This window comes from Heterocephalus glaber, unplaced genomic scaffold (assembly GCF_053883595.1).
Source record: "Heterocephalus glaber isolate CG9 unplaced genomic scaffold, H.glaber_assembly_v1.0 deba00001532, whole genome shotgun sequence".
In the NCBI taxonomy this organism is placed as follows: Eukaryota; Metazoa; Chordata; class Mammalia; order Rodentia; family Bathyergidae; genus Heterocephalus; species Heterocephalus glaber.
In genome coordinates this window covers 23,022,720-23,049,892 of record NW_028258330.1, presented here as the reverse complement: position 1 = coordinate 23,049,892, position 27,173 = coordinate 23,022,720, and the positions used below count along the sequence as shown (strand labels likewise).

Here is a 27,173-nt window from a genome sequence, read left to right as displayed (position 1 = left end):
GAGCAGGCATAGCCCCTTCCCTTTGCCATAACCTGACCTGTCTATTGAGGGGCTCAGGAGGATGGTAGTAGAGTGGGTTGGGCAGATGGAACTGGGGGAACCCTATGAGAATTCAGCCTGGGCTGACCTGGCTTAGAGCTCTACCAACTCTCTGGAGGCCGCAGATCCCACCTTCCTCTGAGGCGCACCCCCCAACTGGAAAGAACATTGGCTTTGGAGTAAGATAGATCTCTGGGCTCAAGACCTCACTTTGCCCATAACAGCTGTAAATCCTGGTAGTTACATAACTCTTCTGAGCCTCAGTGTCCCTGTCTCAAATTTTTGGACCATGTGTGGATCCTGAGGAAGGTTGGCCTCTAAGTTTGTGGATATAAACAGATCACTGAATTTTTTTTTTCTTTTTGGTACCAGGGATCAAACTCAGGACCCTGTGCTTGCCAGGAAGGTGGCTCACTGAAATTTTAATATTATGTTCATTGAGACTGTTTAAGAAAACCCAATTTAATTGAAGAAGAGTCGGCAGGGCATGGTGGTGTATGCCTGTAATCCCAGCACTCAGGAGGTTGAGGCCAGAGTACTGCCATGAGTTTGAGGCCAACCTGGGCTACATAGAGAGACCCTGTCTCAAAAGACCAAGGGAAAAAAAGAAGTCAATTTAGTTTTTGGATCAGCTTTCTAAAAACACAAATAAATTATCCCCCTTTACTATAATAATAACAATAATAATAATAGTAATTTTAGTTTTTTTTTTGGTACCAGGGATCGAACTTGGGTCCTTGCGCTTGCAAGGCAGGCAGTGGAACCACTGAGCTAAATCCCCGGCCTGAGTAATTTTAGTTTTTTGACACAAGGTCTCGTTATGTTGCCCAGGCTAGCCTTGAACTTATGTAGGTTGTCCTGCCTTCAGCCCCCTGAGTGCTGGGAATACAGGTGTGCACCACCATGCCTAGTTACTAAAATTATTTTAATTCAGTTCTTTTTTTTGGTACCAGGGATTGAACTTGGGTCCTTGCACTTGCAAGGCAAGCGACAGAACCACTGAGCTAAATCCCTGGCCCCCTAATTCAGTTCTTTTCCATGTAAATTTTACAACCATTTCATTCATCTGACAATTTTTGGTCCCTATCTTATTTTTGTGATTTGATTTGCTGCTTTTTTTTTTTTTTTTTGGTACCGGGGATGGAACTTGGGAACTTGCACTTGCGAGGCAGGCACCAGAACCACTGAGCTAAATCTCCGGCCCTCCCTATCTTATTTTTCAGTGGACAACTTTGACCCTGTATGGTTTAACCTGTATGGTCACCCCTCTGCCCATAGCCAACTATTGTTTTTAGAAGATGTAATTATCCTAGGTCAAATTCTATTGCTCTAAATCTTATTAAGAAAATTACTGTTAGTTCCTGGTGACTGACGTTTTACCATGTATGGTTTTAGCTGCGGTTGGTTTTCCTTACTTTTTCTTTTTCTGGAGTGCTGGGGATTAAACCTAGGGTCTAATGCTTGCTAAGCATGTTCTTTAACACTGACTTATACCCCCAGACCACTAAAGTTTTCTTGTCTTTTCTTTTTTTTTTTTTGGTACTGGGGATTGAACTCGGGTCTTTCCGCTTGCGGGGCAAGTGGCGGAACCACTGAGCTAAATCCTCGGCCTTCTTGTCTTTTCTTTTTTTTATTTTATTTTATTTATATATATATTTATCGATACATTTTAGGTAAAAAATACATTTACATTTATCATTGGGTGTTTGTACCAGAACATGATGTATCTTAGTTTTTATTTTTTTCTCCCATTACCTGTGCACCCTTTACCCCCTCCACCTTTCCCTATTTACACAGAGTTTGATTCCATTTTTTTTTTTCTTTCTCATAATTTTTCCCTTGTCTTTTCTTTTTGAGATGAGGTCTATGTAGTTCAGGCTGGCCTTGAACTCACTATGTAACCCAGGCTGGCCTCAAACTCCCAGCACTCCTCCTGCCTCAGCCTCCTGAGTGCTGGGATTACAAGGTGTGTGCCACCACGCCTGGCTTGTAGTTTTATTTTCTGTTGGTAATATTTATAAATGTCTTCTATGAATTGAAGACAGAAGAGTAATTGTTTCTTGGCTAATCTATGGGAAATCTGGGACAATGTCAGTCAGGTATTCTAAATAGAAAAAAACAATCTTTGGTGTCAAAACGATAGAAGTTTAAAAATCCCTCTATCAGGCAGTTGGATGGAGATAAGATCTCTTTCCTTCTCTCTTTCTCTCTTTTATTTTTTTTTTTTTTTCAGAAAGGGTCTTCCTACGTAGTTCATGCTGGCCCTGAACCTACTATGTAGCCCAGGCTGGCCTCAAACTTTTGGCAATCCTCCTGCCTCAGCCTCCCAAGTATTGGGATTATAGATATGTGCCACCACACCTGGTTTAAGATATCTATCTTACAAGGTCCCTGAGAAAGTGAAGTGAAATAATCATTCCTCAGCACATGGCCTAACAGTGGGTTTCAAAATACACTGGATTCTCTCTGTGGTGAGGCTGGGCTATGGGGAGGACTAGGGGCTCACAGATGCTGGGGTGGAACAGGCTAGACTTTGGGAAGATCCTTATCAGCATAGGAAGGGAGAAAAGCCAGTGCCCGAAGTGACTGTGTCCCAGCCCCACCAAGTGGCTCACAAATGCAGGGGGCTGGGGTGGTGGTGGTGGTGCCTAGTGCCAATGTTCTCCCCTGGTGGCCAGAATATTTTGTGGGTTAAGGGTCAGGGCAGGCGAAGGCAACACTGAATTCCATCCACAGCCCACAGCTGAAGCCCAGCTTTGTCATCTTGGGCTGGGGCCACCGCCATGTGTGCCCTGTGCTCTAGACAGCGGCTTTGCTGATCCTCCTCACACTGCTGTGAGGAGATTCTGTAGTTTTTCCATTTTATAGGTGGAAAAACTGATACTCAGAGAGCTAGAGTAACTGATGCAGATTACAAAGCTGCAGAGCTAGGTAGGCCTGCCCCTGGGCTGCCTCTTGAGCTGCTGTCCTGCCAGTGTGCCTAAGGAATGAGGCCACACTATCTTGCCATTTGCTGCTTCTGGGGGCAGATCCTGCTCTTTCTTCCTAGCTGTTTGGCGGCTCTGGGACGATCTCAACAATGACCTGTACAAGGCCCTTCCAGCTCCTGGCCTGGTATTGCTCTCTTCTGCACCCCTTCCCAGCTTCCCATCCTTCAGAGCTGAGCTCAAATCCAGTCCTTTCTTCTGGGAGGTTTTCCTGCTCTACTGGTCACCTCTTAGTCTATCAGTGGCTCTCAGCCTGAGGTGGTACCATCACAAGGGGCAGACACAAACACCTTGGGGTATCTTTGCAGGCACAAGCTGGGGTACAACTCCCATGTACAGCTGGGACAATGATGCCAGGTGTTTGCCGTGTACAGGATCATGGGATAGCCCTAGCAGTACAGGGTGCCAACAGCAGCAGCCCCCTCCCAAGGAACATTGGCTTCAATCAGGCATTCCCATTGAACTGACGTGTGTGTGTGGGGATCTGAGCAGGGTGGCAGTGGGAAGACAGGCTCTGGGGCCACAAAGACCTGGGTTTGAATCCTGGCTCTGCTGCTTATCAGCTGTGTGATCCAAGCAAATTTCTTTTTTTTTGTACCGGGGATCGAACTCAGGTCTTTGCGCTGCCGAGGCAGGCAGCCGAACCACTGAGCTAAATCTCCAGCCTCCAGGGAAATTTCTTAACCTCTCTGAGCTTCAGTTTTCCTGGATTGAAAGCAAAAACTAGCCATAACCTGCTTGCCTGGCAGGTTAACAAAGATAATACCACTACTACAAACAAGGTTAACAGCTATTGAACACATGAAGTACAAGACACCAGGCTAAAAACTTTCAGCACATCCCCCTGAGGAAAGTACTATTATTTTCCTCTACATTTGTGATGAAATTGAGGCCAAAGAGATTTAGTAACTTGCCCAAGGTCAGGAGCTATTAAGTGGCAGTCTGAATTCAGTCAGGTAGTCAAATTCCAGAGCCCACATTCCTAGCATCTCTCTCCAGTGTCTCTCATGAAAAAGAAAGTGTACGAGAACCGAGCTGAGTGCTTGGCAGGCCACAGCACCTGGCAGGTGGTACTGGACTACTCATCCCAGCACTATGACAATTACTGGGCATTACTATTTGCAAACAACCCTCCCAACAACAGTGGCGGTAAGAAATAACAGCTGGATATTTTTATCAGTTCCAATAAGGAAACTGTGGCCCTGAGAGGTTATGGTTTTCATCCTAGGTCACCTACACTGTGACACAAGGAAAGGACTCCTTTGGGTTTTATAGCCAGGATTCAAACTTGGCTCTGAATGATGCCAAAGGTAATGTTCACAGCCAAAACCCTGTACTGGCTCCTGAGAAAGCTGCTTCAAGTGCTGCAGAGAGATGCCTTCTGACCTGATGGTGTGGGACAGGGCCAGGATTCCCAGTACGAAGAAATACATTGACAGCAAGAGGTTGATGTACTCCTGGGAGAATATCTGAGGCAGAAAGACAAAAAGAAACAGAAAGTCAGGGTTGCCAGTGGCCATGATGAAACGTCCTTGCTGCTCTTCTGGAGCTTGGTCTCACCTCTCAAGTTAGGGGACAGTGGAGAATTTCAGGCAATCCTAGGGACTTCTATTTATAGCTGTGGGAACTTCAAGGCCCGGAATGTATCTCCCAAGAGAGCCTGGAGGTGTATGCATAGAGCTCTGTTATCTAGAGACAGGCAATTAGATTTTTGCCCAGAATCATGGGGGATGAGGGAGTCTGAAGTGCAAGACCCACGAGAGCTGGCAGAACCTCAGAATTTGCTCTTCCGCATGTCCTTCTTCTCCAAAGATCTGCAGAGCCCTACAGAGCAGTCAGCAAGGCCCAAGCATGCTAGTTACAAGGTATCTGCTTGCCCCCTCCATCTTCCACATCAGCTCTTCTGATGCCTCCTCCCTTTCCTGAAGACAGGGGGGAAATCAGGACAACAGGCCCTGATAGCCACTTGCTTCCTGACCTTATTACTGTCAGTTGAAATTGAGAAATATTCCCCATCACAATGCTCCAAAGCCACTGTCACTACTTGCTATGTAGTCCAGGCTGGCCTTAAACTCATGGCGATCCTCTCCTGACTCAGCCTCTGAAGTGCTGGGCTTAGAGGTGTGTGTCACCATGTCCAGCTCACATGTTAATTCTAGACCTTGGGAATGCCTTGCTATATCCTCTCAATTTGCTGTATGTACTATGCTGGAGTTGCTACTGTGATGGTCTCTAATGGGGAGGGAAGGATGTACTCCTGTGTAGGGTACAGGTGTATTGTCTGCCTGCAAGTTTCTGTTTCATTTTGAGCCTGATCAGGTTGGTGTCCTGCCTAGAGTCTTGCAATGACTCCTCTCTGCTCCCGTGAGCTGAAGGCCCATACTCCTTCGTCATGAGGGCCCTTGCAGACCTCCTCTGCTTCAGCTCACGTTGCTTGCTTTCTCTAGGCTGTAGCCTCTCTGGCCTTGCGTGGTGGCTGGCCTGGGCTACCTGGGCTGTACCCTCCTGCTTCATCTAGCACCCTGTACTCATCTTTCCCGAGCTCTTAGGTATTTTCCTTAACACCCCTTCCAGAGGTATTCAGCAGACAATTCCCAATTGTTCACTATGTGCAGGACATTGTGCTAATCACCAGGGATACCGTGGGGAATAAGGCAAAGTCCCCGCCCTCAGAATTCATGTGCCAGGGAGGGAGAATGATACATAATGTACTGCCAGGTGGTGTAGGGGTCTCAGAGGAGCAAAGTGGGGCAAGGAGTTAGAGGGGGAGGGGGAGAGCTATTATCTCAGATAGGCACAGAGGGCTGGCCTCTGGAAGGGAGGGCCCTGGAGCAAAACCCTAAACCATGGCAGGGAGTGGGCTATGGAGAGACTCAGGAAGAGCACCTGAGATAGAAAGAAGGGGAAGCGCAAAGGTCCTGAGGCAGGTGTTTGTGTGTTTAGAGAACAGTGAGGGCCTGTAAGCCTGGAACAGAGGAAGCAAGAGAAGAGTGTCAGGAGATGAGGCTGGGGAAGCAAGGAGCCAGACCCTGCAGTGCTACAAAGGACTTGAGGTTCACCTAGTGGGCAGGCCAGCAGTGGAAGGTGGATGGTGGAGGGCAGGGCTGTGACATGATCTGATGGTCTGCAAGCATCCCTCTACTGCTGCTGTATAGAAGAGCCTGCAGGGCAAGAGCAGAAGCAGAGTACCCAGTACGGAGGGCACTGTGCAGCCCAGCAGGGCATAGTGCCCTGGATGGGGGAGGTGGGGAAATGATAGGCAGCAGCAAGACTCTTGATCTGTTCTAGAATGGGAGTGCAGGGTGCACTGAGGGCTCAAAGAGCAGTGCAGGACCAGATGAGCAGCTAGGTGGGTGCAGGTGCTTCTGAGATGGGGACTCAGGCGGGGGGGGGTTCCCCCTCGGCTGGTTCTTCTGTGCTTTCCTGGCACTACGGACCTTGCCTGTATCTCTTCTTAGAGCTGAACTTTACCTTTATCTATGTGATTGCTGTCTGTCTCCAGCACTGAACAAGATGCTCCCCGAGTGTAGGGATGCTAGCTGTTTTTGTCTCTATTGCCCCCACTACAGGGCCCCAGGTAGCGGGCACTCAATAAATGCAGAATGAATGCATGAGCAAATCAGTGCTTGATTACATGTGTGCTGCAAGAAAGACTTATGAACACACTTTGTAGGCACAGGGATGTATTCTTTTTGTGGAGATCTGCCGTGCCTATCACCTCTGGGAAGAAAATGTCTTAGACCACACCTGCGGGCTCTGGGTGCTGTGACTACGTGGATGTGTGAAGTGGGCACCAGTCTCACTTTCCTTAGTGCTTTGGCAGCTAGAAAGTCAGGGCCACAATTATGGCCCATTTCTGGTGAGAATACAAGTCTTTTTTTTTTTCCCCCAGGACTGGGGATCAAACTCAGGACCTTGCACTTTCGAGACAGGTGCGGTGCCACTGAGCTAAATCCCCAGCCAGACAATACAAGTCTTTAGACCACTGGTGTGGCGAAGTCCTCACCCACGGCTTGCTTTATCCTGTTACTTTTTCTTTCCTGCACTCAAGAGATCCTTCTGCCTGAGCCTCTTGAGCGACGGGACTATGTGTGCCACTATGCTTGGCTTATTTTATCCTACTTAAAGTTTTTTCTTCACTCTAATTTCTCCCTTTTTCTTATAATATTGGTTTAATTTTTATAAGCTGCTCCAAACTGCTCAGTTTTAAATGAGGTGAGATAAAGGCTATGATGTTGAGAAATGTTTTGTAAATTTTCAAAACTTTAGGGCTGGGGATGTAGCTCAGTGGCACCACGCCTGTCTGGCAAGCACAAGGTCCTGAGTTAATCCCTGATGGGGGGTGTGGTATGGTGTGATGGCACATGCCTATAATTCCAGCACTGGGGAGGCTGAGGCTGGAGGACTTCTGTGAGTTTGAAGGCAGTCTGGGCTACATAGTGAGTTCAAGGCTGGCTTGATATTACCTAGCAAGACCCTTCTCAAAAAGGAAAAAATAAAACTTTTTATCTTTCTGATGCCTCACACCCTCAATAGCTGTGACCACACTGCTCAGCTGAGGAGGTGCGTTAAGGCTGGCCCCTGCTGTAAGTTTCCCTTCTTGTCCTTTCTCCATAGGATCCAGTGACATTAAACACACCAGTGAAATTCACTCCTGCCTTTTTGCCTTATGCCTGTGTTCTTGCACTGACCCCAGTGCAGCACTTGCTCAGGGGTCCGCCCTCCCAGCTGCTTGGCTGAACTTGCTTCCTGGGAGTGCCTGTCATGCGCCCCATGGGCTGCCTGTATCTACAGTAAACCCTGTATGTTCACTTGTTTCTGTGGATGTGTGCTCCTTGCCTGTGTTGTAATGATGTTTAAAGCTTCCATCTACAATACAACTGGAAATGAGGATATGCTGGAATGTCACTAAGTCAAAGAGGAGGGCAGGAGGGGGAAGCTGTGGCAGAGACCAGCCTTACCACACTGGTGCACCAAGGTGGCTGGGCAGGATGTTTAGAGCCATCTATAGGGATGCTAAGGCATCAGAAAAATATGAAGTTTTAAAAATGTACCATGCAGTTATAAACTCAGTATCCCAGCCTGGAGGAGGATGGGCTGAGTAAGAGCCACTATGGTCAGCCCTTTACTATTAAGCAAACCAATCAACCAGCTGTCAGGCTGAGGTTCTGGAGGAGCCTGGTGGCTGCGCTGTCCACAGCTGCCTTTTGGAAATCTCAAACCAGACACTGAGGCACAGGCAAGAGGTATGTATGGTGCTTCTGGCACAAGGCAGGGTGGGGCTCACCTGCCCAGAGAGGACAGCCCGGATGACAGGAAGCTAGTGCTTTCAAAAAAGCTTTACACCAGGACTGGGGATTTAGCTCAGTGGCGCCACACCTGCCTTGTAAGTGCAAGGTCCTAAGTTCAATGCCCGGTACCGAGGGAGTGAAAAAAAGAAAAAACCACCTAAAAAAAAGCTTCACACCTTCTGGTGCCAGAAATTCCTTTTTTGGGTTACCTAGCCTGAGGATAGAATCCTAAGTCCTGAAAATATCAGTCTTGAGGCAAGGGAGTGGATGTGCATTTCTTAGCACAATACAGACTTGAGAAATATTTGCTAACAACAAAGTCAAAAGCAATGGGCTAGCTGTGCAGAGCCTTGGAGAGATCTCAACAGGGGAGAGGAAAAGGAAGCAGAGGAAGTCAAAATGCTGCCTCCAGATGCAGGCACACAGACACTGACACACTGACTACATCAGAGCAGGCACCTCTGGTGGAAGGGAATGGAGGTAGGCATCAGGGGTAGCGGGGGTCTGAGGACGATGTGCTGTGAACCAAGGCACTGGGTAAGTTCAGCTGTTCACTGGAGACTGGAGACAAAAAATCAGTAAATACCCAATGCTACTTGGTGCATTCTTATTTTTAAGAGTGAAAACCAGAATAATATTTTCTGTTTAAAGTGAAGGAAACTGGGTGTGGTGGTGCATGTCTGTAGTCCCAACACTTGGGAGGCTGTGGCAGGAGGATCACTGTGAGCCAGCCTCAGCTACATATTAAGTTCGAGGCCAGCCTGAATTGCATAGCCAGACCTTGTCTCAGACCAAAAGAACAACAACAATAACAACAACAACAACAACAACCACCAACCAAACAAACAAAAGTGAGGAGAAGGCTGGGGATTTAGCTCAGTGGCACCATGCCTGCCTCATAAGTGGAAGGTCCTGAGTTCGATCCCTAGTACAAAAAAGAAAAAGTGAGGGGAATATTCTGAAGCTACTGAAAAGAATATTTATGATCCAACAATGAGGGAGCAATGCCACACGAAACAGGCATTAAAAATTATGTTTTGGCTTCAAAGACTGGTAAAAACTAAAAATTTTGGTGCAGCCAATGTAGTTGAGAATATGGGGGAGCCAGTAAAGTCAGTGAGAATATAAACTGGTATAATCTTTTTGGAGGGTAGTTTGGCACTCTCTGTCTGATTACAAATTGAGACTGTCTGACACTGTAGGCAGCTGCAGACATACTTGAAGAAAATATGGATCCCTTTGCTAAGATATATGGACAAAGATGTTCACTGCAGTGCTGCTATGGCATACCACATCAGACATACCTAACATGAACAGCTAACATACCTCATATACCTCAGCATGAACAACTTTTTTTTTTGAGACAGGGTCTTGCTATAAAATTCAGGCTGACCTGGAACTCACTATGTAGCCTAGGCTGGCCTCGAACTCTCCACAATCCTCCTGCCTCAGCCTCCTGAGTGCTGGGATTACAGATATGGGCCACCACACTCAACAACATGAGAAGCTTTTTAAAAGTTATTTATCTACTTTGATGAATTTGTGCTGATACAAAAATATCTCTATGGTTAAGAGACACAGGTTTGATACATATATTTTTTTTGAGACAGGGTCTCAAAAAATAGTTCAAAGTGGCCTTGAACTCATGATTCTCTTGCCTCAACCTCTCAAGTGCTGAGATTACAGATGTGTGTCACCACACCTGGTTTAAAATTTTTTATAAGTCTAGATTATGAATTATATATTCGTAATAAAATATACTGGAGAGATTAAGGCTCATTGGTGCCTTTCCTTAAATTGACAAAAATTTTTTTGAGGAGTATGGCAATTAAACCCAGGACCTTGTGTATACTGGCAAGTGCTTTACCACTGAGCTATATCCCCAGACCTGAAAAAATATTTAAACCACATACATGTAATTTTTTTTTTTTTTGGTACCGGTGATCGAACTCGGGTCCTTGCACCTGCACAGCAGGCGGTGAAACCACTGAGCTAAATCCCCGGCCCCACATACATGTAATTTAAAAATGTAATTAAAGTTAGTTTTGAGTAATCTGCAATGATCAGGAAAAGAATGCTTGTGATGTACTACTAAAAAAGAAAAAATTAGGGCTGTGGGTATAGCTCAGTGGTAGAGCACTTGCTTAATATGCCTGAGGTCCTTGATTTGACTTCCAGTAGCAAAAAAAAAAAAAAAAAAAAGCTAAAATTATAACACTGTATTTGTAATATAATGCTAATTATGTTAAAAATATGTTATGCTGGGCTTGGTGGCACACACTGGTAATCCCAGTACTTGGGAGGCCAAGGGCAGGAGGACTGTTGGGAGTTCGAGGCCAGCCTGGGCTACAGAGAAAGACCCTGTCTCCAAAAAAAAGCTTATTGACAGGTACAGTAATGCATACTTGTAATCCTATCCTTCTGGGAGTTCGAGGCAGGAAGATCCCAAGTTTAAGCCGAGCCTGGGGAACTTAGTGACAAGTTGCCTGGGCAAGATCATGTCTCAAAATAGAAAATAAAGGGCTGGAGGTTTAGCTCAGTGGAGCCAGTGCCTGCCTGGCAAGCACAAGGTCCTGGGTTCGATCCCTGGTTCTGCAAAAAAAAAAGAAAAAGAAAAAAGGGCTTGGGATGTAGCTGAATGTGAAGATCCTGGGTTCAATCCCCAGCAAAACAAAAAACAAAAACAAAACAAATCTTATTAAGGAGGCCAGGGATGTAGCTCAATGGTAGAGCACTTGCCCAGCTTGCATGAGACTTTGGGTTCCATCCCCAGCACTGCAAAAGCAAAACAAACAAAAAAAGCTTATTCCAACCCTGAAAGGAGACATGGTTAGTAGTGGTGACTTATGTGTTGTGGGTTTTTCTTTCTAACATACTTTTTGGTATAATATACAAACTTTCTATATATATATCATTTGTATAATCAGATAATAGTGGAGTTATACTTTAAAAACCAGAAAGGTTTACAGAGTATTTGTAGTAATGTGAGAAAAAGCTCATGATATCATCAAGGTGAGTGAGAAAGCAGCCACAGACTGAGAACACCGCGGGGCCACAGCCATGGAGAAACCATGCACCGACACTGCGAAGGACACACCTCCAAAGGGAATCTATGACTGTCTCTGAAAGTGGGGTTTTGGATGACTGCTGTTTTCCCTTTTTTATTTTTCTGTGTTTTCCAGGTTTTCAACATTGAGCCTGTATAACTTTTCTTTTTTTTCGACTGTTTAAAGGTTATTTATTAATTATCTTCAATTCAAGGTTTCATTGTAACAAAGCTATGAAGGGTGTACCAACATTCAGAACAAACACTATTTTTAAATTATTTCTATGTCATCATGCAAAAATTCTGCATCAAATGCCTTCCATTTCCTGTTTAAAAGGTAATTTTTTTTTTAAAAGGTAATTTTTAATAGTCTATTGTCTATAGATGCTGACATTAGCCCCAGAAGAGAAGTAAGAATGCTAAGAAGTAGGGCTGGAGCAGCCATGTGAAGCTATGGGTCTCAATGAACTCTAAGACCACGTCTTCAAGCCAGCAAAACCAAACCCTGTGGTGAAGGTGTCTGCGAGCTGGTACTGCAGGCTGCAGGGCAGGAAGGGGCAAGGGCCCAGGGGCTGGGGCATGCATGAGGTGCTTGAGGGGCCTGGCTAAATCCAAGCACCAGCACCTATGAGTTTGCTCTCTCCTCAGCTGGCTCCAAAGTACACCTGTTGCTTTTGCCTCTTCTTGCAGCTCCTCCACCTCCTGAAGGTCATCCATGGAGCTAGAATCTACCCATCTTTCCCCCAAAGTACAGATAATTGTGCAGATAAATATGCACAGTTGATTTGGGGGGAACCTAGGCCATGACCAAACTTCCTCCATTATCTTCTCTGTTATCTGCTTAGGGCATAGATCTTGTCCTCCTGGAATGGAACTCCTTGAGCACTGAGAGGGACAATGAGTGTAGGAGCCTTGGCTCTGGATGCCTTTTTGAGTACATGCAGTGAGAGGGGGTGACGCCCATGCAGATTTTCCAGCAATAAGTCTAGACTTCAACTGGTCAGCAAAGGGGCCTCTTTAAAGAGAACATTTCCTCTTCTTGCCAGAGCAGTCAGGTCAATTTCAGAGACAGGGGTAGAGATGGACGTGCAGCAAGGGAAGAGTAAGAAGGGAGGCAGCCCTAAGGGCAGCCTGAATGCATAGAAACAACCACTACGTTATGCCACTGCCTCACTTCTCCCATCCCACAGGGCACATGGTACAGGGCCCAGGCCCAGATGAGGGTAGCATGGGACCACCATCGTGAAAAGGCAAGACTAAGATGATCCAGATAAGCACAGAAACAGAACTGCCAAAGGCAGCAAGGAGAGCCCTGACCAGGGCCTGAGCCTGTATAACTTTTAATGGGAAAATAAACCTTGATAAAATTAAACAACAAAAAAAGGTGATTAGTATCATAGAAGCATGTCTGAGACACAAGCTATACCCCAGCCCAACATAAACAGTAGAACGAAACCGGACTGGTAGCACAAAACAGAATCCAAAACTACACAGAGAAAAGAAACAGACTGGCAGGAAAAGGTCCTTAAAAACAGCAGTTGTCTTGGGGTGGTGGGTCATGGGTGAATTATTTACTTTTCCTTGCTTTGTTTTCTATAATGAACATGCACGATTCCTATGATGGGAAAAATAAAACAAAATAAAATATAGTTATTTAAACCAAACAACACCACAAAGGGCAAAGAACTTACTTTGAAAAAGAGGTAGAGCCCCAGGAGTGTGCAGCTGGCAATGATGGGGAAGCGGGCAGCATCTCGGCTGGTGATGGTTTCCGGCATGTCTGAGGCGTTCTGGAAGAGAGAGGAGAGGCTGCTGACCCAGGGCTGCAGGCCTGCGCCACAGCTGGACATTGGTGTGCACGTGCTGCCTCAACAACTTGTTCATTTCTTTCCTTCTCAATTATAGTTCAATTCCTACCTGCTTCCTGCCTCTTGGCTTTTTTTTTTTTTGTACCGGGGATGGAACTCGGGTCCTTGCGCTTACAAGGCGGGTGACGGAACCACTGAGCTAAATCCCTGGCCCCCTCTTGGCTTTTGGTAATGCTGGTCCTGCTCCTCCCCAGGGGCTGGCCACTTCCCCCTGAGGAAGATGCTGTGATCTCAGCACCTTGCCACTGAGGAGAGCTGGGCCAGGATAGAGACTGTCCAGGGAGAACCCAGGGCACATGTGTGTCCAGGGAGAAGAGCTACGGCTGAGACAGTTACAGCATGTGACAACCAAAAGGAAAAAACCCACAGACTGATGACTCTAGAGCAGGCCCAGACCTCGTGAGGCAGGCCACTGTTTCCAACATTCTTATGCGCCAGCTGAGAAGGAAATATGACTGGTGTTTTCATTGGGCTTGGTGGTGCATGCCTGTAATCCCAGTACTCGGGAGGCTGAGGCAGGAGGACTGCCACAAGTTCGAGGCCAGCCTGGGCTACATAGTAAGTTCAAAGCTACTCTAAACTGTATAGTGAGATCCTGTCTCAAAAAACAAAACAAAACAAAAAAAGACTGGTGTTTTACCCAGCAGGTATGAGTATGATGAGTTGAAATAAACTAACAAAATTGACAATGGCTACTAAAACTGCACATGCGAAGAAGTAATCTTCAACTTAAGATCTGTGAGTGAATATTGTAGAAATGAAAGCCACAACTACATGTATAATGGCAGATGCTGTGGTTGACAAGACTGTGACGTGGGTAAAGAACTGATGAAGAATAAATATTTACATGAAAAATAACTCGAAAATAAAGCAACAGCGTGACACAGAAATTAAATCAGCTTCACAGAATTTATGCTTTTAATGATAACTTACTGCTGAAGTGTAATCCTGGTTTAAATTTGTACTCATAAGCTTCCAGGATCACTACACTTGCCCTCTCTCTGCTAGGTCAAATCCTTAGTCCTTCAGGGGCCAGTAAACCTCACTGCCATCAAGACCTTCCATGCTCCCAAATGTTTTGTCACAGCTACTGAAAATCCTGGCAACGTTAGATAAGACTTTTACTCAGGCTACAGCAGCCACGTGTTGGACACAGTGCCTGGGATACTGGTATCACCTGTCTATCTCATGAAAAATGTGTCAGTGTCCCTCGGAGAAGGGCCCACATTAGGCCGCAGAGTCTCACCAATACTTTGGCTCATAACTAGCTCTTAAACAACAGGAAAAAACAGGCTAAGAAGGGAGCTGTATGGAGACCCTTGTGGCCCCATGGAGACTGCAGAGAGGGAGGAGATGGGGCATAAGGCAGCAAGCCCATGAAATGGTCACTAGGAGATGGAGGGGTAGGGAACCAGGATGTGTATACACCACTGGCTTGAGTACAAACCTGTGCAGCCTTTTGAGGAGGACATCAAATTTGTCAGATGCATCAGACCATAATTGGCACATGCCCAAGGACACACAGAGGATTCACAGGACAGAAATTACAATGGTCTTAATCATAAAAAAAAATGTTCATTCTCATTTTTCCCTGCAGTGCTGGAGATCAGAGGGCCTCATTGCATACAATATAAGAGCTACTGCTGAGCTACATTCCTAGCCTCTCACCTCTTTTTTTTTTTTTTTTTTTTTGGTACCGGGGATCAGACTCGGGTCCTTGCGCTTGAGCAGCAGGCGTCGGAACCACCCCGGCCCAACCTCTCACCTCTTTTTGAGACAGGGTCTCATAATGTAGTCCAGGCTGACCCTGAACTTGCTTCAGTTTCCTGAGTGTGAGATTATAGGGGTGTGCCAGTATGCCTGGCTCTCACCTAGCCCCCCATTTTGTTCCTCACTATTAATAAGAGAAGCTCAAATTAAGGTATATAGAAATCCCACTTTTCACCTATCAGAAAGCCAAGAATGCACTTTTGGTAACATGCTGAGTTGGTGAGTTGTGGGGCAAGAGATAGCAAATCAGTCTTCCGGTAGAGATAATACTGTATGGCAATATACATTAAAAGTACAAATGCACATACCCTTTGACAAAGCAATTATACTTCCGGGAATTTTTCCTACAGATGTAACTTTTAAATATAAGCAAAGTGATGCCTATAGAACAGTGATGGCAAAACTTTAAGAGCTTTCGATGATAACAAATAGCCTGCTGCAGCACACACTACTGCTATAAAGTATATCCATGGCATTCACTGTTTTGTTAGTGGCTTGCTGGGTGCTAGAGGCAAGTCATTTGCTCTTCGAACCTCAGATACTCATCTGCCAAACAGGATGGCAATATCTAGCTCCACTCATCTCAAAAGAAGACCAAGAAGCTTAAACCAAACAAGATATAGATATGAAAGAGGCTGGTAAACTGTAAGTTCTATGATCACAGGGAGGAGTGAGGGGGCCCTTAACCAAACCCCCACATGTAAGGCTGAGTGGCCAGGGCTGGAAGGTCGATGGCAGCTTGGTGTGAATCATTTTTTTCTCCAGAAGCTCTGCCAGGAGGTAGGGCTGAGGAGGGTGAGGAATACTGAGAGCTAGAGGCCCAGTTTCCTTCCTTCTCTCTTCTCTGCCAGCCCCTGGCTTCTGCTTTTCACAGAAGTGTGCAGTGGTGGGACTTGGGCAATGCCTCGTGTGCTCTGTGTACCTCCACAAGTTTAGTACAGTTCCTGTGTAGCAGCAGTGTGGGTAGGAAATAAATCAGACAGCTCCTGACCTTGAAGAGTTCCTAGGCTGGTAGGCTAACACCCTTCCAGATAAACAGAATATTACAGTGCAGCATGACAAGTGACAAAACAGACATATATACTGACACAATGTGTAGCATGAATGCCAAGCAGTCAAGAGAGGCTTCTGAGGTCAGTAGCCCCAAGCAGACACTCTGGTACTTTCTTGCCAGCTGTGGGCTTTGGGAAAGTGATTTTCTCTGAGTCTCAACTTCCTCGGCTATAAAATGAGTTGTAAGGATTCCCACTATGCATTAGAAGCACTCAGCATGGTGCCTGAGTAATCATTCAAGCTGTACTCACTACGGGTTAAGTAGAAGGAAACTATGAGTAAGCAGGCAAGACTGTTTCTGCAGGAAATAAGAGCATCACAGGTGGCTAGAGCAGATGCCACTTAAGGCTGTGGAAGGCCAGCCACAGGGTCTGGTATGCAGTAGGAGCCAAATAAATGCTAAGTTGAGGAGTTTGCTTTGTGTATGAGGAAGTGAAAGCAGAGACTTGCACATATGCAAGCTCAAGGCTGTGAAAGCACACACAGGATTCTGTGGCTTTCCTGACAAACTAGCATGATGGCTCATTTCCACATATTCCTTTCAGTTCTGCCCAGTACTGGGCAGGAAGAGGCTTAATATTATTAGATGACAAACCAGGGCTGGGCAGATGCTCCACAAAACAGAGGAATCGTCTCCTCTGTGGGTGATTTATAAATACATAATGCTGCAATGTGAGTCAGAAGGGGAGACTTGAAATCTGACTGGCAATAATAGCAGTAAGAGTAACATTTACTAAGAACTTTCTACGCGCCCAGCAGCCTTCCAATTGGTTTACAAATCCCTATGAGGCAGGTCCATTTTACACGCAAGGAAAAGGAGGCTCAGAGAGGTGAAGTAACTTGTTTAGTGGAACACAGATGGTGAGTGGCAGAGCCAGGTTTCAAACTGAGGCAAAGCTTATCGAGTCAAAGCTCTTGGCTACTATTTACTGGTGACCTCTATTTTTCCTATCTGGAAATACCTGTTGGAAAGTTGTGACAAGAATATGCTCAAGAAGGCTGTGACCTTCCTGAGGAACAGAATCCTGAAGACAGAGGATAATCTTTGCAGTTACAAAAATATTAAAAGTTGAAGGATTCTCTACCAATTTGATTTGTTTGTTTTTTTGGCAACAGGGATCCATCTCAGGACCTGGCGCTTGTGAGGCAGGCACAGTGCCACTGAGCTAAATCCCCGTCCCAATTCGATTTGGATTTTTAAAAAACCAAACACACTTATGCAGACACAATAGCTCCTGGAACACAAACCATAAACAATGGAGAAAAAGGCTAACACAAATACCACAAATAGGGCCAGGGATGTAGCTCAGTGGCGCCTTGCCTGCCTGGCAAGTGCAAGGCCCTGAGTTCAATTCCTAGTATTGAAAACAAAACAAAACAAAAAACACAGCAGAAATAAATTGAGCTGCTGTGACATTCTGGATGCTCAGTTATCAGAGTGGGAGCAAAAGGAATAAGTGGAGACAGATGCCCGGCTTCAGGCCATTGGCACAGTGACTGGGTCCAGGCCATGACCTAGGAACAACCTGGAAGACCTGGACCATTCTGTTACTATTACCCCAGCCAGAGACCCCAGGGTGTCTTCTGCTTACACCTACATTCATTCACTCACCTCGTCCACCATCCTGAGCCTCCACAAGCTGTCCTCAAGACACCTGCACCTGCCTTCTCACCCTTTCGCCTCCCCGACCACCTGGCAGGCTGTAGGCTCTCTCTAAAACTCACACCTGACTATAGCATGTATCTGCCTAAAAATCTCGGGGGAGTGGACTACTATGCAGCCATTAAACAAGACGTGAGAACAGAATGGATAAAGAAAATATTGTACTTACACAGAAGGGAGTACTACTCTGCTGTAAAGAAGGATAAGTTAAGTTTGAGTCATTTGTAGGAAAATGGATGCACCTTGAGACCATAATATTAAGTGATATAAACCAGACACATTAACTTCACTACCTTTTTTTTTTGGTACTGGGGATCAAACTCGGGACCTTGCGCTTTCGAGGCAGGCGGCAGAACCATTGAGCTAAATCCCCGGCTCAGACACATTAACTTAAGTATCACATAATTTTTATATGAGAAACCCAAAGTATAAATACTTTACAGAACAAAAGATAGACAGTAAGAAATAGATAGATCTTTGGTAAATGGGAAGGAGATTTTGAGATGGAGAGAAGAAAGGGAGAGGAGAGTAAAAAGAATTAAAATGTGTTATGTTCATGTACCTACTCCCTACAGAGAATGAAATCATTATGTACTACAAACATGTACTAATAAAATGGATACAATCTCTATGGGGATTATTTTCTAAAATCTAAGTAAAAAATGCACATGAACTTTGACTTGGTCAACTGATTTTGAGTAATTTACTCTACAAATACATGAACAAATGTGAAATAGTAAACAATCAAGGATATTAATTTCAGCACAGTTTACAATAGCCAAAGACTGAGATGGCCTAAATGACCGCTTCTAAATCAGTGCTTCTCAGTGTGCATCAGAGCCACTGAAGGCTTGTGAAACACACTGCTGGGCCTGAGCTTCTAATTCTGAGTCTGCACGTCTCCTAAGATCTCAGGTGAGCCTGTGCCACAAGCCCAGGGGGCCACCCTTTGAGAACCAGTTCTAGGGCCAGGGATTTAGCTCAGTGGTTCCGGTGCCTACCTCGCAAGCACAAGGTCCCGAGTTCAATCCCCGGTACCAAAAAAAACAAAAACAAATGAGAACCAGTTCTAAACAAGCTGTGGGTGTGGGTGGGATGGTACACAGCTGTTACAGAAAACAGGACACACCATTTGTACTGACATGACTGGATCTCTAATACGTATATAATTTTAAAAAAGCAAAGTGCAAAACAAGTGTGTGTATACACACACACACACACACACACACGCACGCACATATATGTTATATAACAAAAATGCTTATTTACTTGCAAAGGCACGGAATCTCCCCAGATAGATATTTAAGAAACAGGCTACCAGAGTTTTGCTGTGGGAGGAAACTAGGCAGCTGGGACAGGAGACTTTCACAGTACACCCGTGTACCTCTTGTATTCTGTACCAGAGACACACATTACCTACTCTCCCTGCTATAAAAAGGTGAAGTAGATCTAACAGAAAAATGACACACACACATATATGTATACACACACACACACAGACACATATATATGTGTGTATATATATACATATATACACACACACACACACACACACACATATATATATATATATATATACACACACACACACATTTCTTTTGTGATATTGGGGATTGAACGCCTTGGTACCCTTCCAGGCAGGCGTGGTGCCACTGAGCTACATCCCCACTCCTACCAATATATACTGTTAAAGAAAAAAAAAAATCAAGTTGCAGAGTAACATGTATTATATCTCATTTTAATAAAATACTTACCTGTGTGTATATGCACATGCACATATGTTTGTACATACACAGAAAACGTTTGGACGATGGGCTGGGGATATAGCTCAGTAGTCAAGTATGTGCTAGCATGTGCAAAGCCCTGGATTCAACCCCTACTCCCACACACACACAGTGTGAAGTGGGTTACTCCCAAGGAGTAACAATGAAGAGCCTTTTTTTTCCCCTTTATATCTCTACACTGCTTGAATTTTGTACAGGTATGTTGTATTTCTGTCACCACCAAGATTAAGTGTTGCGTTGCCTGTGAGCTGTTTCTCAGAAGGCTGTAGACTCCCTGAGCATCTTGTCATGGCATCCAAACTCATCCTGGACTCATGTCACACTTCTCACTGGCCCCCTCTCCTGTTCTGCCTGCTGAACTCTCACTTACTGTGCAGACAGCTGCTACCTCCCCGCAGAGGCACAGTGGAATTCAATCTTGTTGGCTAGCCATACTTCTGGATCTTGCTGGTGACTGAGCTCTGGAAGGAGGGCTTGGCCTTCTCTGCCTGGCATTCCCAGTGCACACAGACATGCCCAGTCCTGTTGGCCGAGGGGCTCCTCTGTAATATAGGACAAAGGCTGCTGAACCAATTTGACATGCAGCTCCTGCCTGGGCCAGACTTGCTCCCTTCTGCGGACACAGGTCTCAGGGCGCTGCAGAGAGTGCTCCTGTTGGGTTATAGTCAACAGCCCATAGTCCACCCTGTTCCACCTTCTTCTCCCCAGGATTTCAATGTGTTGTGCTTGTTGTGGACATTGTGACCCCATGGGGATTCTGTCCTTATTTGCCCCACTCAGTTGTCTTTGGGGTCTATCACTAGCGGAAATCTAAAACTTTAAGGTCCTCATACTAATTTCTCTTTCCTTGCCAAATGACAAGGGAAATGATTCAGGGTAGAAAAGGGTGTCTTCTGGCCTGTCTGTTTCCAAGCCAAAACGCTGTTTCTGTTTGTCTTCAGGGGCACTTATATCAAGGAGAGAGCCCTGGTCTAGGACTAGGCACTTGGTTCAGCCTTTATATGGCAGAGTGACCTTCAGCAGTAATTGTCTGACTCTCAGTTTCTTTTTCTGTACAACAGAGATAATAAAACTGGCAGTGCCTTACCACACTCAGGTGCTATGTGCATCCAAGAGGGTAAAGGTTTTGTAAGCTTTAAGCATCCTGGTTATTGGGTTGGGAGGCCACCAACGAATGGTCAGGTCCTGTTGGTAATTTCAGTCTTTCATCCCTGCCGGCCTGCAGACGCTTGGGGATTGGTATCAGAGCCTAAGCTTTCTTCTATTCATGCCCTCTGCTCCAGCTATACCAGACCATCTGCTGCTTCCTGGACTGCCTCATACTTTCTGGCCTTCATAACCTCTTCTTTCCCAGTTCCCCTGCTTAGAATGCCCTCATCTGGCTGGAACTCTACCTCTCCATGAAGCCTCTAGCTCCTTTCCCCCACCCTCTCTGCCCTGCTCCACGAGTGCTCAGCCTTCCTCTGTGAAGCCTGAAGCACAGGTTGCATTATAGTTGAAGACCAGGTTTCCCTTCCCCCATCCATACTCTTGAACTCCTTGGTGACAGGGCTCTGACCTACTCATTTCTGTAGCACCCCACCCTAGACCATGACAGAATCACTGCTGCCTAGCAGGTGCTCTCTCTGAAGAGACTAGTGATTCATGTGCAGAAGATGCCAAGGAGGGTTACTCAGACAGATCAAGAGACTCTCAGATCAAGCCCCCAGCCTCATGCGAAGCTACCCCTTGCCTCCTTTGTCCTAGTCTACTTCAGAACTGCTCTCTGAACCAAGTGTCTGGGTGACAGCTGACAGCTCTAGGAAAGAGGCTAAGTCCACCTAAACTCTTACAAGAGGCAGAATAGAAAAGAAAAGAAGATCACATCAGAGCCTCTCAGCCTAAGCCCCACCTGACTGCTCCTCTTTACACCTGAGCACAGAAAGCCAGCAGTGGTTTCTCTGATTTTTGGAAAAGGTGGGAGTCCTAAGCCATTGCACAAGCTGGGTAGTGTTTTGAGAACCTGGGATGGGGCAGTAGTTTCAAAAGTGGCAGCTGTTTTGTTTCTGCCTTCTCTGGTTAAGACATCTTTAGGTCTGGTGGGGGAGGAGCAGCAGGGAACTGCAGATTAAGAGGCTGTCAAGGAAGGGAAAGGGTGCCAGGAAGTGAGAAGTCATTGGTCCAATGAGTTAGGGCTTAATATAGGGAAAAAGTAAGGGTGGAAAGTGTGGGAGAGGGAAGCAGGAGGTAGAAGATGCTGGAGTCCTCTTAGGCATCATCAATAGGACAGATGCTGAGGAAGGCCAAGGATGGAGTCTGGCTGTCTCAAAGAGACATCACCAGCGGCTCAGTTACTCCACAGGTAGGCCCAATTTGGTGGGGGAACCATTTCAGGGGAATGGGGAGAAAGGCTATTTGAGGTAGGGTCAGGGTGAGGGGTGGGAACAGTGTTAAGAGGTTAGGAGCAGGATCTGGGCTTTGGCTAAGACAGGCCCAAGGCCAGGTGGTAGTTATGGAGAGGACCCCAGCGAAAAAGAGGTGTCTACTCATGGTTAAAAAGTAGAAAGATCAATGTACCACTGTTCTGAGGAGATAGGTGATTGCAACTGAACCCAGAAGGTGAAGCAAAAGACTGGAGGCTGATCTGGGTCTGTATTTCTGTATTCACTGTTTCAGGTAGGGGCAAAGGCCTGATGTGGTTGTAGGTGAGCACACAGCTTGCCCTGAGTGAGGTGAGACAGGAGTCAGAGCCTAGGGATAGGTCTGGATGCCAGAATTAGCTCTGGGATGGAACATGACAGGGTTCCTAACCCAGCAGATCCTATCACTGTGCTCTCTCGATCAGCACCCACCAGGTACAGCCCGGGGCTGGCCTGACTGGGCCCAGGAGGCCCAGAACAATCACCGCCCGAGTGGCAGTGTGAGGATCGGTTGACAGTGTTCCTAGCTGCGGAATGATGCAGAGAGAGGGCTGTGTCAGGGCCCGATTGGGGGTAGAAACGAGTCCCTATTTGAGGAAAGTGTCAGCACTCAGATCCCGGGACGCCACAGGCCATCCCCAGGCGCGGGGGCAGGGTGCAGACCCACGCTGAGAAGAGTCTGTGGACCAGGAGAGGAGGTGTCTGTCCAGCCTAGGAAGGGTCTGCGGGGAAGGGTCCGAGCCAGCCGCGTCCAGGACGGGGATGGAAAGCGCCCGGCTCTGCCGGTGGCCCTACCTTGCCGCGGGCACAGCGCACCGAACGCAGGGCGCCGAAGAAGATGGGCAGGAGCGCCATAAGCAGCAGGCTGCCGTAGGCCAGCGCGATGCCCTCGGGCGTGGAGGGAGGACGCGTCGTGCCGTTGGCCGCACCACCTGTCTCTGCGCTGCCGTTGTGCGGGTCGCTAAGGGCCGAGTCCATGACGAGGCTGCGCTCTGGCTCTAACTCCAGCTCCACGGCCGTTGCTGCTGCAGGTACTCAGACTTCCGAAAGGGCGCTGCTGGGAAAGCCACGTTCTCCTAAAGAAACAGGAAGTGACGTGCCTTCCTCACCGCCTCGCGCCGCTCTCACGCGCGCGTTCCCGTCGCCCCGCCCACTCGCCCTCTAGAGGCAGCGGGGGGTGGGGCGCCCGGTTGCTAAGCAATGTACTAGCGGTTCGGAAAGGAACTCTGGACCTTGAGGTCGGCATCCTTCCAGAGGGACGCCGGAGTCGATTTCATCAATCCCATGTTGTCCTACTCTCCACAAATCCTCGTCCTCCAACTAAGAACTTGTTTATTCACACATGCATTTATCCAATATTCAGTTGTTCATTCACACCTGATTTATTGGGTGTCCCACTCTATACCTGGCACTCTTCTAGGGTCTGGGAACACTGATGTGAACAATACAGGCAAAAGTTTATCCTTGCCCTCATGCAGGTTGCATTTTAATGTGGGGGAGGAGGAGAATGGGAAGACTAATCATAAAAGGACAAAATAAATAAAATATAAACTCTCTAAAATATTGACATAGTATATAGCTATGTATTATACTGAATGTTAATGAAGATAAATAACTTAGAGAAAAATAAAGCCAAAACATCTTAAGGAGTGTGTGGGGCCTGGTTGACCACAGCATGTATTTTATAAAAAGAGTAATGTGAAGATTGTCTAGGGTGTTATGCAGGGGCACGGTGTATATGTTCTTAAATTTCTGGTAATTACTTGTTTAATAGCTGTCCTCTCTACTGTATTGTGTACTTTATGAAGTCTTTAATATTCACTGCTGTCTTTCAAGCACCTGGAATAAAATATAAAATATAAAGTCTAAAATATAACATCTCTATAATACAAAAATGTCAATCCATAGTTATGTGTTACATAGGATGTTAATTAGAGTTTATAATTTAGAGAAAAATAAAGCAAAAAAGGGAATAGCATCTGGAATATAGAGAACACTCAACCAGTATTAAATGAATGAATGAATATCTCATTTGATTTTCAAAACAACTCTGAAACAAATAGGAAATTCCTGAGGCCCCTGTCTATGCAACTGGTGCCCTAGTCAAGGCTCATGGTAAAAGTACATATTATAGTATGCAAAATGGAGAAAGCTGTACCCTGCACATACCTCACCTTCAAGAAACTTTGGACAAAGCAGTGGTGTCACAGTTTATACCTGGACGCCCCCTCCAAAGACCTATAGGCTCAAAGGTGGGGCTTTTGAAAGGAGACTGGACTATGGGGGTGGTATATTTGACTTGCTGTTCAAAGGTGGGCCCTGGTTGGAAGAGGCAGGTCACTGCAGGCATGACCTGGTAGGGTGTATCACACTTCCTGGCTCCTCTCTCTCTTTTTTTTTTTTTGTCCCGGGGATCGAACTTGGGTCCTTGTGCCTCTGGGGCAGGCAGCGGAACCACTGAGCTAAATCCCTGGTCCCTCTGGCTCCTCTCTTCACTCTCTGCTTCCTGGCTGCCATGAGGTGAGCAGTTTTTCTCTCCTATCCCCCTTTGCCAGGCTGTCTTACCTTGGAGCCAGCAGATTTTGAACTGAAACCATGAGCCAAAATAAACCTCCCCTCCTTTAAATTGTGGGTACTGTGTCCCAGGGATAAACAAAGTGAAGCAAAAAGCATGCCCTCCAGGGACGTGGCTATAAGCCAATCTGGATCTTGGAAGGGCAGATCTACTGTCCTCCAGTGTGACTCTAGTACACTCTACGGAAAGGGCTTTACACATGTCAGTGGGCAAAGAAGAGAAATTTACAAAGCTTAGATCTATTGTCATAGAGTGGGAAAGTGAGTGAATTTTAGAACTGATAAACATTATGATGGTGTAAAATCACATAGCCTAGTCCAGGCTTGGAAGTTAATACATGTCAGGCACTGCACCAGTAACTTTATGCATATTGTCTTTGATTCCAATAACACCTATAAGGGATAATTGGTTCAATTTTACAGACAAGAAATAGCCTCAAAGAGACAAAGTTGCCCATCCAGGTCACAATGTTAGCAGCAGTAGAGGAGAGCCTTAGACTTGGGTCTGTGGGCCTCCAAATATTCTGCTTTTTCCAACATTCTAGCTGAACAGTAGAATAAGGAGTTTGGATCAGAGACAGTAATATAGTTCTGAGCCAGATAATGTGGTTTCTCTCTCTTTTTTCCTTTCCTTTCCTTTCCTTTCCTTTCCTTTCCTTTCCTTTCCTTTCCTTTCAGTTCTGGGAATTGAACCCAGAGCCTCCCACACGCTAAGAAAGTGCTCTAACAATTGAGCTACATTCTCAGCCTTCATATTCTGTTTTTAAATAAGGTGGACATGGCCCAAGGGGATGAGTGAAGCAAATGTGTCTCATGAATTCATCCATCAATAATTCAATCTACAGAATCAGTCCAGGAGCCAGGCCTCATTGCTCAGAGTCTCCTCATTGAGAGCTCAGGACTGGAAGTTGGAGACACTTCCATTTCCTGTTGGGCTCAGCCCCAAATTTTGTTTGGCCTAGGGCCAAAATGATGAGCTCCCTTACATTCTAGGGTAGGAAATTGTGAATGTTACCCGAGAATCAAGGGGTGAACCCAAGATCAGAAAGCTTCTGTCAAAGCTTCTGTGTAGAGGATTGGGTGTCTATCTCAGAGCTGTATCTTGATATTCCTTGGAGACAGAGGGATGAGGGAGTCAGATGTAGGGTGCCCAGAGGTGAAGCTTCCTGTGTGGGATTACTTTCTTGGAGGAGATCAGAGCTGAGGTCAAGAATGGACCCTGTTTCGAGTCTGGGGTAATTAAATTACCGAACATTTGTTCAAAAGAAAGATGCAGCTCTCACCCCATTTTCTACTTATTACTGTGTTCAGTCACCATGAATGGATTTCAGACCTTCTAACTTTTCTCATGTATGTTCACACACATACTTCCATGCACTATTAAGTGTTTAAATAATTCCTATGATATGAAGCAAGGGTCATCAGTAGATGCTAAAACCATTGGGAGGAAGCTCCATGAGAAAAAGGATACTCATATAGCCTTAAAATATTACCCATAGGGCCGGAGATTTAGCTCAGTGGTTCCATCGTCTGCCTCACAAGCACAAGGACCCGAGTTTGATCCCCAGTACCCCCCAAAAAAAATATTACCCATGGAAGTCAGGCATGGTAGTGTATGCCTATAATCCTAGCTACTTGGGAGGCTGAGGCAGGAGGATCACAAGTTTGAGGCCAGCTTAGGTAACTTAGAGAGACCCTGTCTCAAAATTAAAAAGTAAAAAGGCTTAGGGGTGTAGGTCAGTAGTAGGGCACCCCTGTGTTCAATCCCATCTCTGGGTTACTCCACAGATGATTTACTAATTATAAAGAGAAAAAGTTTCCTTACAATGGAATGACCGGGTAATCACTCCCTTAACCAACTAATCAAATTTAGTATCACTGATAATGGGATAAATGACAAGAAGCAATGCAATGTGGAGGACACATCACCTCTGTAGTGCCAAACACATTTAACCTGCATCTACTCATGAGAAAAGATCAGGAAAAATCAGAAAAAATCCAGAGATTTTGGTATATTGTAGAAGAAAAGTAAAATACCCAGAGCTCTTAAAAAACTTTACTGCTGGCCCGGCATGGTGGCACACACCTGTAATCACAGCACTCAGGAGACTGAGGCAGGAGGATTGCCATGAGTTTGGGGGCAGCCTGGGCTACAAAGAGTTCAAGCCCAGCCTGAACTACATAGCAAGACCCTGTCTCAAAAAAAAAAAAAAATATTGCCATGAAAGACACACAAAACTCCAATCAAACAAAAAGCCAGTCTCATACCAAACAAAATAAAACAAAACAAAATAAAACAAAAAAACCCACGGCAGTTATTCTGAATGAAAGGAGAGACTGAAGAGAAGTGAAAACTAAATGTATCACTCTTGATTGGCACTGGATCAAAACAATCTTCCCAGCAGCAGGCAACTGAGCGCCCTGTCTGAGGCTCTGACCCGAGCACTGTGGCATCCCCTCATCTTCATGGCAGTTTCCCATGTGCACGGAGCTGGGTGCACATCAGAGATCTCCCACCTTGTTTAATACTCAGTGGTAGAGGAGTTGTAAGCTAAGGAGGAAGGATTTTGGAGTCTGAGCTTGCTACATGTAACTCTGGCTGGGAGTGGGAAATGGATTGATGAGAAGAGTAGCAGTGAATCAACAGACAAGGAAGAATTGGTGGGGGCTTTGGCTATGGTGGGAGCAGTGGAGACAGA

General features: G+C 46.0%; 1 protein-coding gene across 3 annotated transcripts in view; it reads right to left on the bottom strand.

Annotated features, from left to right (window-relative positions):
- Hm13 (histocompatibility minor 13) overlaps positions 1-23,004 on the bottom strand; it is a 43,983-nt gene extending 20,979 nt beyond the window's left edge. For 2 of the 3 annotated variants that reach the window (XR_205056.4, XM_004840604.4), the window contains exons 1-3: positions 22,696-23,004; positions 13,055-13,153; positions 4,413-4,495 (exon numbers count right to left, since the gene is read on the bottom strand). Coding sequence is in view for 2 of the 3 variants with exons in the window: in XM_004840604.4 (XP_004840661.1) it covers positions 4,413-4,495; positions 13,055-13,153; positions 22,696-22,878 (365 nt within the window). In the remaining variant the exon portion in view is untranslated. The remainder of the gene's footprint in view (positions 1-4,412; positions 4,496-13,054; positions 13,154-22,695) is intronic. The other variant, XM_004840605.4, reaches the window with a different exon arrangement.
- Positions 23,005-27,173: the final 4,169 nt, after the last annotated feature.